At 40.4% G+C, this 15,865-nt stretch overlaps 1 protein-coding gene across 1 annotated transcript in view; it reads left to right on the top strand.

Moving 5' to 3' along the window:
- The first annotated feature begins 927 nt into the window (after positions 1 to 927).
- The window catches only part of msna (moesin a), a 33,203-nt gene continuing 18,265 nt past the window's right edge, over positions 928 to 15,865 (top strand). The window contains exon 1 of the mRNA XM_010865009.5: positions 928 to 1,181. Coding sequence (XP_010863311.1) covers positions 1,170 to 1,181 — 12 coding nt within the window. The 5' untranslated portion in view covers positions 928 to 1,169. The remainder of the gene's footprint in view (positions 1,182 to 15,865) is intronic.

Below are 15,865 nucleotides of genomic sequence, written 5' to 3'. Positions count from 1 at the left end.
CTTATCCATAGTAAACTGGCAATATACCACAAACCCCCTAAGATGCCGTATTGCGCTTATGAACCCGTTACAAATGTAATTAAAGCTATACTGTGAAGTAATGTGATGTACCCTGTTACAGAGTCTCGCATATCACTGCTATCAGTCAATCAGCATTCAGGATTCCAACCACCCTGTTTATAAGAGAGGGTATCCCTAGTTTATTTAGTAGGTACATTTCCCAGAAAGTAGGTATATTTCCCAGTATACCACGGTTAATAACCGTGTCCAGGCCCTTCACATGCTTTGTGCCAAAGAACAGCTCTTGGTCATACCACTCCCTTTTTGCCTTTTTTTCTTTTAAGTAATTTTTTCCTTTATACTTAATTGCGTTTGTTTAGTAGGTTACCGTCTATTTCATTGGAAGGCTATAAACATTTGGTCAATTTGTATTATTAATTGCGTACTATTTAAATTGGCTTTGGACTATCCAATTAAGGGAATCGTATACACTAAATGCACTCCATATGAAACGGAGATACTTTTTTCGAAGTCGACTACAACAGGATATTCATATCGTTGGTTCACAAATAGGTCAACTGCTCAATTTTTCAAAAAACTCTTGATTGAGCTTGAATCATTGTACAAAGAACACTTTTTCCTTATATTCATCTGATTATAAAAATAGACCTCTGTAGTTGTTTGTTGAGAAAAATATTTGGAATCGTAATATTTACACCCTATATCGTTGAACGTGTCAAAACTTTGAAAACTGATTTCCTAGATGTGGCAACCTGAGATATACCGGCTTTAACTTCTAGTCGCGGAATTTAGTTAATTCGCTTGTGTTTAACTTGAGTTTAACAAAGACATAACGGTTCGTCGGGTCATTGAGAATACAGGCGGAGTCTGATGAAACTCATTTCAGTATGTCTTCATTGGGTTGGGTGTGGTTTTTTAGTCATTGCCGTTAGCAGGAAATCAAGCACTGGACCACCACTCTGAGGCGAAACAAAGACATTTATAAAACACGAATAGCATAGCCTCCTTTAGGTTGGGGGAAAAGTTTAAATCAAAGTTGATCAAAACAGAGCGTGATTTGGACGATTTCTCATATTGGGCACCTTATCTAATGGACAAAAGTTTTTGTTGACTACAATTCCTGACAGTGACTAGTAAGAATCGCAAAAATGCCGAAGACGGTAAGTAACCTTATTATAAAGTGAGGGAACAGCTTTGTTTAAAGTTAACATACATACGGTGTCCTAATTAAAGCACTGGTTGTGTAGAGAATGGTATTTTCGACGTACAGTATTCAAACCGATTACCATATATTTTTTTATGGGTTTATATTTGACAATCTAATAAAATGGGAAACGATTTTTTCTGGTTGTAAGGCAATGTCAAATTAATTGAACGTTTTTTTATATAATAATTTAAGGTTGAGAAATTTGGAGTGAACATTTCTTCAGAATCTCAAAAAAAATTATATTAGAGATTTCAATTAACTGATAAATTGGGCTGTTGTCCAACGTATTTTTTTGTTACCCTAGGTTTTGGTCAATCCGATGAACCGTTATTTTGTGTCAACCTATACGCTATTGGCAACCCCCCTTAGTGGAACGTGATTGGCTCGCGAAATGTACTTCAAGAAATCGAATAGGCATTTGTTGTGCTCATAAGTTGATTAATTTTCATTAACACGTTATTTAAATATTGTCTCAAGACTACATGAACGCTTACTGGCACCAATTCATACGTTTCGGGCCTATTAGTATGGATTTTGTTTGCTGTAGGCTTACCAAAGGTTCAAATGGTCATTCGTTTAAATTATGTTAGAACAGCTAGCCTGATAGCTGCAATCTTTAACAGTGAACTCATATGTTGCCATTTTCAGTTGGCTCTTGCGGAATCTGAGTGAATAATCTGATCTCAAGATGTATATCCACTTTTCATGAGTAGTCCCATCAAAAGTGAATAAATCATGTTGAATATGTTCAATTTGTAATTTACCTGCTGTATACTAATCCTGCCTTATGTGGAAGGTTAACCTACACAAAACATTTACTGGGGAGTGTTGGGCTATTAACTGAACATTCAGATATGCTTGCATGTACAGAATAAGTGAATTTGAACATACAAACCAGAAATACAAGCAATAGTAGCAACTTTTCTCAGGCCACATGTTCTCAGGCCTTTTTAGGCAACATATTCAATAGCCTGTGGATGTCAGGTCGACCCTAGCCCTATCAGAACATAATCTAGTAGCAGATACAGTATCTGAAAGGCAATTTCTTAGTGTAATCTATGGCAAACATTGACCTAGAGATTACCAGGTCTGTGTGCTTATATATTTGCTGTAGACAGAATTGGGGAGTAACAGTTCATATTCAACCAATTACATACAAGCAAAAGAATAAATTACAAGGAAGCTGTACTGTAATCAGTGATGTTCCCAACTGAAGTGTTAATTATCAAGGTATCAGATCGCATTTGCTTTTGACAAACAGGGTTAATCCTTATTGGATTACTGGATTACTTATATTGGAACTGTTCGGTTTTCAAAATGATACAGAATTCAGTATTCCACCTGAGGTAGTCTGACCGCAAGTCAATGGCCACTCTGATGACAAATATGTTTGATGGATTCTTTTTGTCTTCTTCAGAAGCATCTTATCGGGAAAGTCACAAGAGGAAAGTAGTCAACTAACATTATTGAGTTTGGGTAATCTAAATATTACTTAGCTTTTTACAATTTTGGAGATTTTGGTATTTAGCAACCATAACAGATTACATATACAAAGTAACACTGCCCAACCTGGGCTATAAAGCTCTGTCCAGGGAAATGTAGTTTAAATGTAGATCATATTCTTTAAATTCCATGGTATCTGTTATTGGTTTGGATTCCATTATGTGCATCAGTAAAATAATCAAATTCGGAAACATTGAATTGGCCCCTGTAAGCGGACATTGTTCAGAGATTTATTTTTAGACATATCATGATAAAAAAATACCATATATAATGGAAGTAAAGTAATGTACAATGTCATGGTATTTTGCTTTAAGACTTTTTACTTATTATTATTTTCCCCAGCAGTCATCTTTGAGTCAACCTATCCTTTGTGTATGCTTTGGCTGTGCTTCATTTGGCATTGTTACAGCTTCTCAAGGAACTGTAATCTAGTGACTCAAGGTTTCTGAGATTACGTCAGTTCCTTTTTAGCCATTTCCTGGCCTGCAGTCCCTTGACGCTGCTACTGAAAGCCTTATTTGGTGTTTCACAGCACAGACTCCCCTTTATCTGCCCTGCGCAACTGCAACAGCATGGTTCTCAGCTATCGTCTCAACACTTGAAAGTTGTTCCATGTGATTTAGGCAAGCCATGACACCCACTGTCTGACATTTTCAGAAATGGTATTCGGTAGACAGAAACAGCTGCGACTTTGAAATCTTTTGTTTAAATTTAGTTTATTCTCTGTTAAAAGTTATTGCATCTGGACCAAACCTCATTTTACACACTTAGGAAAAATAGAGAAGTAGAACCATATAAGGTTTTTCATTTTGTCCCCTTAGGGAAACTTTTTTTCTGTTTTGCAGATGTTTGTACTAAGAAACCTATATGTAAGGTTCTTCATAGAACCCCCTGTAAATGGTCCTATGAATCCTGTCTGTCAAAATAACACTCTCCCTGCACCATCGATACTCCCTCCACTTACAACAGATTTTTTGAACTGCTTTGACATCCAGTTGTGCATGACCAAGTCAAGACCTGCCACTGCCAGAACCCAATATATATATATATATTATTATTTTTTCGCTTTTTGAAATACACTGTAATGTGCCTTAAGTGCTGTGGCTACTGCTGACAATATAAGGCTACCAATCATAGGTTGGTGCACAAGCATTGTGGTTGTTCTTACTGATTGCATTATTCTTTGGGTGTACTGTTGTCTTTCTGCAAGTCAGAGTGGTTTAATATGGTAACCGTGGCTAATTTATGATGATAATTAAGAATTCAGGGTGTTAAATGGTGAAGTTGTGAAGTCGCTGCCTCACATTTAGTTGTGTTATTGTGAGACAGGTTAAAATCCTGATCGTGGATCAAGCCAGGGGTCCTCCGGAGGGTGGGGCAATTGGCCAGTGCCGTCTGGGTTTAGGAAATTAGTAATTTAACATGGTGGTCTTGCCTCATTTTGCTCTGGCAACTCCTTATGGCGGCTTGTGTGAGTTCTTATGCTAATTAGGAGAGTAATGGGGAGTGTGTCACAAAAAGGTTGTATTTATTACGATGGGTGAATGATACGTAATGTTACTGACAGTGAGTAGCTTGCAACTGTACAGCCAAACACATTTGTGCGGCAACTGTATTATTCTCTCCGTCCGCTGCCACTTGTTATTCATTCCTTGTTTTGAGGTGTCTTTACGAATGTCACATCTGTGCAGTGGTGAACCCCCAACTCCACGGTTACATTTTGTTGACTGAACCAGGCCACCTGGTGGTCAACCACTCGAAGGTACATGGACTCATCACTCTTAGTGATGAGAGCAACCAGAGTGGTGAAATTGGCGAACATGAGTAGATTGATAGATACATTTTTTTAAGGAAGAGGGACAGTGTATGCAGGATGGCCACCAGGCCAGAGTCAGAAAAGTCTGTTCACCAGAATATAAGCAACATGTCATTTTTTAATAATTAGTTGGTATTAATGCACATCCATTTCATCATGTTCTGCATTCTCTAGACATTAAGCCTTCTCCAGTGCTTTTGGATGTTCTGAACAGGAGATGCCAGGTTACAAGTGAGCATTTTAGAACAGCCATGGATTTGCTTCAGTTAGTCATCCTAATCATGTAATGAGCTTTTTCAGGCAGCCATTGAGACCGTAGCTAGCTAGTCCATGCTTGTGACTGGAAACGTAATTGAGAATTTGAAACTTCTCTACTGTCGTTGGGACTATAATAATTCCACTGTTATCTGACTATTATTACTGAGATGGACTCATCATCAGGACAACTGACCGAAACCAACCTATTTGTCTTTACACATCTCTCAGCTTTAAGTCTTATATTCAAAATGTAGACTCCAGGCATGTACACATCGGGCTACCTGAATCTTGCACATGCACAGAAATCTATTTATCAGTGGCAAATTAAATTCCACAAAATCTCGAACTGCAGCCACTCGGTAATTATTTGTACAAAAGCCATAGTTATTCACAACTGAATAATCAAGTGAAAGTGGAAAGACCAATGGTATGTAAAGTATGGGATTAAGCAGCTCTCTAAGCACACATAACAGAGTTGAGATTAACAATATGTAATAAACTAAGCTGCAGGCGGTAGAGTGTACGAAATTATGCAAAGATTTCAGGGCTTTAGCCTGTGAATGGAGGGTAACTGGGGCAGGTCTAAAACGTCTCTTCCATGCTGTAGAAAACCAACCAGTGAGTGTCTTTTCTGTTTTAATATGATTTAGATGCAGGCTTGTTAGAAACAAAAGCACTGCAGTATAACTACTTGGTAAGTGAACCGCAATGGCTCTTGTTATTGATATGTACTGTTAAGAGGTTGCTTTTAATGGTTTTGCATATGCAGAAGCTGACATCTGGGATTCATGAAACTGTTTTGAATAAGGGTAATTCATAGCATAATGAGTTTAAGTTAAATCTGAAAGAAGACTCACAAACTCCTTCAAATGCTAAATATATATAGTTCAAATATAATTATATTGATTCCATAAAACTACTGGTAGAAGTTCTTGAAATTATTTAATGTTAGAGAGCTTTCTTAAGTGCCTGTGCCTCTAATCTGCCTATTCATGTTTGTGTCATTCACTATCAATACCTTTCTAATTTATTGTATCACATTTGTGTATGGGAACCTTGTGGGGTCCCATTCATGATAGATCAGACTCCCTGGAACATGTATGTGTCTGTTCTTTCTTGACAACCCATTATAAAAAGGACAAACAGGACTAGGCAGTAAATCAGACTGTTGGAGAAAGAACATCATCAATGGTAATGATATTTTCTACACAAGATCAATCACAATTATTGCCTGATTATTGCTTGAACTTCCTTGAGTGTAAAATATTATTTTAAATCAGTGGAAAAAAATAACTACAGACTCCAGTTAAGACAGTGTACATTAGTCTTTAGAAGTCACATGCCAAAATAGCAAGGGAATTTAGGGATTATCCATCACTGACGGATTTCCGCATATTCAAGATTTATTTTCTAAATTCTATTTGTATGCAAATTATCATATCATTAAGAGGTTTTTGTTTCTGTCCTAATGAATACAGGTGTCTTGAAAAGATACAATTGAAGCAGGATGCATTTCAAAATGCTGTAATAGAATAAATGTAAAATGATATATCATTCTTTCAGAGTGATTTTATTATAGTCTGCATTGCAAGATCCAAAGGCAAAAGGGAAACATTAAGAAGTATCCTTGGTCGATTTTCTTTTTATTTTTTCCATTCTATTAATAGTGTGTGAGAAGTGTTCTGAGGTCTGGCAATGCGAGACCCACCCTGACCAGTTGGAACTGCACATTCTTAGTTCCTTTTTCATGTGAGAGATTACCTATTTTTATCCGGGAAAGTCATTTCTTGACAGCACTTGACATGCAGCCAAAGACCTGTAAGCCAGAACTACATAATGAATCATTACAATATATTATGTTAAATAGTATATTATAGTTTATATTATTATATAGTATATATTACTGGAAAATAGTGTACATGGAGTAAATTGCCCAGTCCACTTAGAAATCTGATTCTAAATTTTTTGTTGATATTTTTGCAATATATACTGATCAGCCATAACATTATGACCACCTGCCTAATATTGTGTAGGTCCCCCTTTTGCCACCAAAACAGCATGGACTCCACTAAACCTCTGAAGGTGTGCTGTTTTATCTGGCACCAACACGTTAGCAGCAGATCCTTTAAGTCCTGTAAGTTGCGAGGTGGGGAGTCCATGGATCTGACTTGTTTGTCCAGCACATCCCACAGATGCTCGATTGGATTGAGATCTAGGGAATTTGGAGGCCAAGTCAACACCTTGAACTAGTTGTTTTGTTCCTCAAACCGTTCCTGAACCATTTCTGCTTTGTGGCAGGGCGCATTATCCTTCTGAAAGAGGCCAATGCCATTAGGCAATACCGTTGCCATGAAAGCATGCACATTGTCTGCAACAATGCTTAGGTGGTACGTGTGAAAGTAAAACATCCACATGAATTGCAAGACCCAAGGTTTCCCAGCAGAACATTGCCCAAAGCATCACACCGCCACCGGCTTGCTTTCTTCCCATAGTGCATCCTGGTGCCATATGTTTTCCAGGTAAGCAACGCACAAGCACCTGGCAATCCATGTGATGTAAAGGGAAATGTGATTCATCAGACCAGGCCACCTTCTTCCATTGCTCCGTGGTCCAGTTCTGATGCTTTAGGCACATGCCCATTTTAGGCAGTGGACAAGGGTCAGCATGGGCACTTTGCCGCCTATGACCTTGTCGCCGGTTCACCGCTTTTCCTTCCTTGGACCACTTTTGATAGGTTCTGACCACTGCAGACTGGGAACACCCTACAAAGGCCATCACAGTTTGGCCCTTGACAAAGTTGTTCAAATCCTTACGCCCATTTTTTCTGCTTCTAACACATCAAATTGAGGCCAGAATGTTCGCTTGCTGCCTAATATATCCCACCCACTGACAGGTGCCGTGATAACGAGATTATCAGTGTTATTCTCTTCACCTGTCATAATCTTATGGCTGATTGGTAGAACTGATGAATCCTGTTTTTTGGAACTATTCGATATCAGTTGCCTGGAATTTCTGCCAGACTGGTTGGAATGGTCTGGTAAATGGTAGAGTACCAGTCCCTTGATAACATTCCTCTCACTCCGTATCATTGCCTTTGACGAACCTCAATGTCAGTTGGCCTTCGACCAACCTCAGTGTCCAGTACGCTGTTGGATTTACAACAGAGTTGTTCAAGGGTAATTGGAATTAACATGAACATTTTCCATGACATGTGGAGCATCAAAGATAATTTTTATAATTACAAAAATATAAACAATGAAAACATTTAGTTAGCCTAACAGTTTACATTTTCAAGTATAAAACAAAGCTATTATGTTTTGTGGTTGAATATAGTGAAGAATAGTGGAAACATCCCTAAGCATTGCTATTATATTGCTTTGAACACACGACAGTGCCATTGAGACAATCATTATTTTAAAGGTTGTCCTGAAGGATCAGCCTATTAAGCTCATAGTCCCACTCAGTTGACTGCTTTAAAATAATGGAAACCATCAATAGTGATATCCATTGCAGCAGCATAACGGCTACTATAGGCCTATGGGTAGGAATTTCAGTTCAGATTTATTTTGATAATTTTTGAGGGGAAAAAAAGGTCAGAGTTTTAGTATGTGTGTTGTCATTGTGATTATGGAATAGCTGTTAGGATAAACAATTCAAGATAAAATCCTCTGTTCTTTTTTAGCTCATTCTGCTAGAATTTTCAAATTTTAAGAAGACAAGACCCTTTGGCATATGACATAAGTACAGGAGTGGAATGCTTTAATATGTATACATTTGTGTATTGCATCTGATGTCCCAGTCATTATTGCTGTTATATTGGCTATAATCTCTTTACACCAGGCCTGGCTTGTCGCTAGGCCTGGGGAATACCTTTAGGATTTTTGTTGCAAAACCTTTGCAGGCTACAACATTCAGTAGCTACGTTATATTAAGCCTAAAATAAAACTTTTTGGGTTAATATATACCACAACCCCTTGCGCAGTAAAAGAGGAGGGGTTTCCATGATTCTCTCATCTTTTCACTGGATGAAAAAGTCAGTTATTGCCACCTACACTCACCTAAAGGATTATTAGGAACACCTGTTCAATTTCTCATTAATGCAATTATCTAATCACGAGCTCACCAAAATTGGACAGTTGAAGACTGGAAGAATGTTGCCTGGTCTGATGAGTCTCGATTTCTGTTGAGATATTCAGATAGTAGAGTCTGAATTTGGCGTAAACAGAATGAGAACATGGATCCATCATGCCTTGTTACCACTGTGCAGGCTGGTGGTGGTGGTGTAATGGTGTGGGGGATGTTTTCTTGGCACACTTTAGGCCCCTTAGTGCCAATCGTTTAAATGCCACGGCCTACCTGAGCATAGTTTCTGACCATGTCCATCCCTTTATGACCACCATGTACCCATCCTCTGATGGCTACTTCCAGCAGGATAATGCACCATGTCACAAAGCTCGAATCATTTCAAATTGTTTTCTTGAACATGACAGTGAGTTCACTGTACTGAAATGGCCCCCACAGTCACCAGATCTCAACCCAATAGAGCATCTTTGGGATGTGGTGGAACGGGAGCTTCGTGCCCTGGATGTGCATCCCACAAATCTCCATCAACTGCAAGATGCTATCCTATCAATATGGGCCAACATTTCTAAAGGATGCTTTCCGCACCTTGTTGAATCAATGCCACGTAGAATTAAGGCAGTTCTGAAGGCGAAAGGGGGTCAAACACAGTATTAGTATGGTGTTCCTAATAATCCTTTAGGTGAGTGTATATTGATAGTTATTATATCAATGTCATGCATGAATGAAAGAAAAATAAACTTTGTTGTGCCATGAAATGAAATAGCTATGGCAGTGTAAAGTTCATCTTCAGCCTCACTAGCAAATGCTAAATTCTTATGACTATTCCCAGTAGTAAGTTAGTAGATACTAGTAATCCTATTACTGGCTAATAAGCTGTTAAAACGGCCAGTGGGAAAAGCCATACAGTTCATAGATGCTATTAGTGGTGGAAGTAATGCCTTCAGTGCAGCAGTGGCTAGCTAAGTGAAGATGGCAGCAAATTCTCAAAATAAAACCCCATCAAAATCTGTAGATTTCTATTAACCATATCAGTCTCTGATAAACAAACATAACCTTTTCCTAGATGAATCGTTGTTATTGCGACTGGACTACACACTCGCTTTAGAAGATATAATAGGACTGGTAACACTGAATGATCTGGCTCCTGTCACAATCTTCTACTAAAATATAAAGTGTGCAGTATATGAAGTGTGGATGAGGTAGAAATAATTTGTGAGGGAAAAATCTAATTCCAAATTCGAAACGAAAAGAGGTGGCGCAGCAGTCTCAACCCCCAGATGTACCAAAAAAAATTTAACTAACAAACGATAGCCTGTATGAAGCACACAAAAACATCTCTTTATATCAGAACAGCATTTAAGCAGAGAAGTTGTAATGGCTTTTATGACTCAATTTTATGAATAGAGCACAGTTCCTTCCGAAATAGAATTTCCTTCATATTTGCTTCTTTTCTGATATGTTGCAATCTAGGTAGGAACTAAAACTATCAGGAATTGTGTTCAATCCAGTTAGAAGAAATAGTGAAACCACTCTAAGCCTACCTTCAACAAGTCCATGAGTGGAGTAAAAAAAAACAACTAACATCCAATAGAAAACTTTTTTTACTAAGTATCCAGACCTCCAAGGAGGCCAGGCGAGATTGGAGGTGTGGCCTCGCTAGACTATATTGGCTGAAAGTTTATCAGTGTCATTGCAATACATTTGTTGAGATTTGACATTTGACGATATTGGAAACTCTGGGCTGACAATTTGAGACATTCTAAAATGTTTTGTCCCCAGTAAAATGTATCAGAACAGAATAGGGATGCACCGAAATAATTTCCAGCAATCGGTATCAGAGATTGGGATTGGGTTGCATAATGATGAGTATTATATAGCAATGTACTGTACGTCTTGATAGATGTAGTAGTTAATAGGGAGTCTGGAAAGTCTTATCTACTTAGTAGAAATGAACTACTCTCATTATTTGGTTAGACTGCTCTGTTATATTATTAGGCAGATGGCTATTATAGCAGGGTATTCATCCTTTTCAAAGATTAAATTATAATTGAATATTTTTTTTGCTTTTAATTGGCCACATTCTTCTTTTCTCCTCTTACCTGCATTTTTTCCCTAGGTCCTTAGTTTGAAAGAGAAAGTACAGCATTGTGTTCTGCTAAATAAGTTTTATAGCTAAACAATAAAAAAAAAAATCCCTGCAAATTTTGTTTCAAATGTTTTTTCCAATTTATTTCCGAAAATTTGATTTTAATTTAATTTTAATTAATGTCAAAAATTGCTCTGGATCGAACTTTTTCCTAAACATTCAGAAAATGATTTGAATTCTGTTGTGTTAGGTTTGTCTTTTAAAAACATGTCATTTCTAAACAGGGTGGGGTAAAATCAATGTTTCCTTAATTAGATAGTTGCTGGGAAACGCTACCAGTTGCTAGCAATTGACTTGTTGGAGACCCGTCTCATTTATTTCCTGTTCCTACAGGCATGGCCCTTTCAGAGTTCTGTGTTTCAGCCATTTAGTCTGTGTGCTACCAATAGGGCCTTAGTTCAGCCACAGCTCAACTCTGCATGCCTCTTCTCTATCTACTGCAACCAAGCCTTAGTCCAGCCACAGCTGCCCTGTCCCTCCAGTGCGCCGGTGATAACAGGAAGTGGCAGGATGACAAGTGACCTGACCAGCAAATGGGGCCGAACTGACACAAAGGGGAAAGAACGCAGTCCTACTCAGCCACACAGCTGGGAAATAATGCATGCCATTGTGGCTTAGCTCAGGCATGGGCCTCAACCCCCCTCATAACACACACACACCCTGAAAAACAGGCTAGCGGATTGTCCATGTCATCCCTGAGAGGACAGAGAATGTAGAGCCTTGTGTATATATAGCTGTGTAAATCATACACAGTGTAGGATGAAAATATTTTAGGGTACACAGCTGGACAATCTTATGACGAACCTTCGGGAAGCTGAGTTGTCAAGCATGGACACCTTTCTGTTGTTATTGCCCTCATGTTATCACTGTCTCTTTTTCCTTAGTGTATCTTGTTGGTCATTGTTTGGTTTAGTCCCATGTAACATTGTTTCTGTTTAAGTTTCCTAGTTTCAGTTTTGTTATATGTTAGTTTTTTGTTTCTTCATATTTTTTTCATATTCTTTGCTAAATGTGGGACATTCATGAAGGGCAGAGTGTAATTCATTTAGGTGAAAGTCATTGCAATACCAATCATAAACAAAACATTTGGAAAGGAAGATATGGAATAATTTCTATAAATATTGTGCATAGTTTTACTTTTATATATTGATGATTCATGGTTAGTGATCCTAAATTTTTTTCAAAAAGTAAAGTTAATGCTCCCTTAGATTAAATATCTGCTAATACACCTGCTTTTGGACCAGTTACTGCATCACTTCCTGTAGCTAATAAATTAGTCTCTCATACTGCTATGGAAACATTTTGGCACGCTCCATGCTGAGGACTGACGTTTGTGGTATTTTGAGTTTGAGCTGTATGTTTTAGGGCTTGCCACAGCATCTTAATAGGGGGTAGAGCTGGACTTTGATTAGGCTATTCCAAAACCATTTAAGTCCTTGTTCCTCAACAGTTCCCCAACCCCTTAAATTTATGTACTGTATACAGATTATGCATTTTGGGTCTTTGTGTTGCTGTATGATCCAGCTGTACTTTAGCTTCGGGGAAGTTGGCAGAAACATTTCTTAGTCTCAAATTGAAAGATAGCAGACCCAACTGTATCTCAGCAGGAAAGTTTAACGTGATTTGTAAATATGTATTTGTTAACAGACTGTAACCTAAAAATATGTTTAATTCTAGATGTTAGACAATAAATAGGAAAACAATTAGCATTTTGTACAGTGTAATTTGTTCAGGATATTTTGTCATCCATTTATTATATACTGTATTATCCCTAGAACAATTATCATCCTTATGTGGAGAAATCAAGGGAATGTCACAGATTTTCTCCAACTTGTTTAAGATAGCTATATTACTGTAACAGGCACAGAAACCATCGGTTCTGTCTCTTTACCTTACTTTAGGTCAAACAATAAAAACAATATTTTGGGATATGTTTACATTTTAGAAAAGTAATTTACAGTGAGGGGGAAAAAATGTGATCCCCTGCCCACTGACCAAGAAATTATCAGTCTATAATTTTAATGGTAGGTTTATTTGAACAGTCCAGAAAAACGCATGTCCATCCATCATCTTCCGCTTATCCGGGGCCGGGTCGCGGGGGCAGCAGTCTAAGCAGGGATGCCCAGACTTCCCTCTCCCCAGACACTTCCTCCAGCTCTTCCGGGGGGACACTGGCGTTCCCAGGCCAGCCGGGAGACATAGTCCCTCCAGCGTGTCCTAGGTCTACCCCGGGGTCTCCTCCCGGTGGGACGGGACCGGAACACCTTCCCAGGAAGGCGTTCCAGAGGCATCCGAAACAGATGCCCAAGCCACCTCAGCTGACCCCTCTCGATGTGGAGGAGCAGCAGCTCTACTCTGAGCTCCTCCCAGGTGACCGAGCTTCTCACCCTATCTCTAAGGGATCGCCCAGCCACCCTGCGGAGAAAGCTCATTTCGGCCGCCGGTATCCGGGATCTTGTCCTTTCGGTCATGACCCAAAGCTCATGACCATAGGTGAGAGTAGGAACGTAGATTGACCGGTAAATCGAGAGCTTCGCCTTGCGGCTCAGCACTTTCTTCACCACGACAGACCGATACATCGACCGCATTACTGCAGAAGCTGCACCGATCCGTCTGTCAATCTCCTGTTCCATCCTGTTCCATCCACCCCCGGTGCCTTGCCACTGAGGAGTTTCTTGACCACCTCTGTGACTTCAGCCCGGGTGATGGACGAGTCCACCTCTGAGCCCTCATCCTCTGCTTCCTCAATGGAAGACGCGAGTCTTTCCAGCTTCCTCCCCCGCCATCGGATCCAACTCACCACCAGGTGGTGATCAGTTGACAGCTCCGCCCCTCTCTTCACCCGAGTGTCCAAGACATACGGCCGCAGGTCAGATGAAACAACAACAAAGTTGATCATCGACCGGCGGCCTAGGGTGTCCTGGTGCCACGTGCACTGATGGACACCCTTATGCTTGAACATGGTGTTCGTTATGGACAAATTGTGACTAGCACAGAAGTCCAATAACTGAACACCGCTCGGGTTCAGATCAGGGGGCCCGTTCCTCCCAATCACGGCCCTCCAAGTGTCACTGTCGTTGCCCAGTAGAACGATAGAGTCCCCAGTCGGAGCACTTTCCAGCACCCCTCCCAGAGACTCCAAGAAGGTCGGGTACTCTGCACCGCCGTTCGGCCCGTAGGCACCAACAACAGTGAGAGACCTATCCCCGACCCGTAGGCGCAGGGAAACGACCAACACATGGCGGCAGAGCTGGGGAGCTATAAGCAAACCCACACCAGCCCACCGCCTCTCACCATGGGCAACTCCAGAGTGGTGAAGAGTCCATCCTCTCTCAAGGAGTGTGGTTCCAGAGCCCAAGCCGTACGTAGAGGTGATCCCGACTATCTCTAGTCGGAACCTCTCAACCTCACGCATGATCTCAGGCTCCTTCCCCGCCAGCGAGGTGACATTCCACGTCCCTTCGACTGCCGCCCGATCCTCTCCGCACCGGCCCGTTATGGTCCCTCCTGTGGGTGGTGAGCCCACGGGAAGGCGGCCCCATGTCGCACCTTCGGGCTGAGCCCGGCCGGGCCCCATGGGGAAAGGCCCGGCCACCAGGCGCTCGCGTACGAGCCACAACCCCGGGCCTGGCTCCAGGGTGGGGGCCCGGCTGCGCCATACCGGGCGACGTCACAGAACTCATAATGTTGTTCATCATTAAGGGGGTTTTGAACGGCTCTTAGTCTGACCCGTCGCCTAGGACCTGTTTGCCTTGGGAGACCCTACCAGGGGCATATAGCCCCAGACAACATAGCTCCTAGGGTCACTCGGGTACTCAAACCCCTCCACCACGTTAAGGTGGCAGTTCAAGGAGGAGAAAACGCATGTCAAAAATTTTATAAATTGATTTGCATTTTAATGAGTGTAATAAGTATTCAACCCCAATTGTTTTCTTGGTGACTATGGTCCCAGGTGCCAAGATCCTCCCGTGTAGTTCTGTGCTGATTCCTCACCATTCTCATGATCATTGCAACTCCACGAGGTGAGATCTTGCATGGAGGCCCAGACAGAGGGAGATTGACAGTTCTACTGTGTTTCTTCCATTTGCGAAAAATGGTACCAACTATTGTCACCTTCTCACCAAGCTGCTTGGCGATGGTATTGTAGCCCATTCCAGCCTTGTGTAGGCCTACAATCTTGTCCCTGACATCCTTGGACAGCTCTTTGGTCTTGGGCCAAAATCAGCTACCTGTATAAAGGCCACCAGAAATCCTTCTGATTGAGAGGGGATCAAATACTTATTTCACTAATTAAAATGCAAATCAATTTACACTATTTTTTACATGCGTTTTCTATTTTTTGTCCCTGACATCCTTGGACAGCTCTTTGGTCTTGGCCATAGTAGAGAGTTTTAAGAGTGTGCTCCTAATCTCTGCTTGTTACTTGTATAAAAGACACCTGGGAGCCCGAAATCTTTCTAATTGCGATGGGATGAAATACTTATTTCACTCATTCAAATGTTATTCTGTCTCTCACTGTTCAAATAAACCTACCATTAAAATTATAGAATGATCATTTCTTGGTCAGTGGGCAAACGTACAAAATCAGCAGGGGATCAAATCATTTTTATTTGAAATTATTCCCTACATTATTTTGTGTGTTTTCTTATTGGAACAGAAATTGTGTGAATCATGTAGAATTGTAGAAACAATTTAAGAGATTCTGCTTGAGGATTGCATTTCATAGTGACGCCAACAGAAGGGAGGGTGCATCTTTTTCATGTGACAACAGAAGCCGGTGTGCTTTCTATTGACCAATAGAAATTGAGGATGCACTTTTATATGCAACCTA

Source organism: Esox lucius, chromosome 7, assembly GCF_011004845.1.
Source record: "Esox lucius isolate fEsoLuc1 chromosome 7, fEsoLuc1.pri, whole genome shotgun sequence".
Lineage (NCBI taxonomy): Eukaryota > Metazoa > Chordata > Actinopteri > Esociformes > Esocidae > Esox > Esox lucius.
Note: the sequence above shows the minus strand (reverse complement) of the source record. Positions and strands in the feature narration are given on the sequence as shown.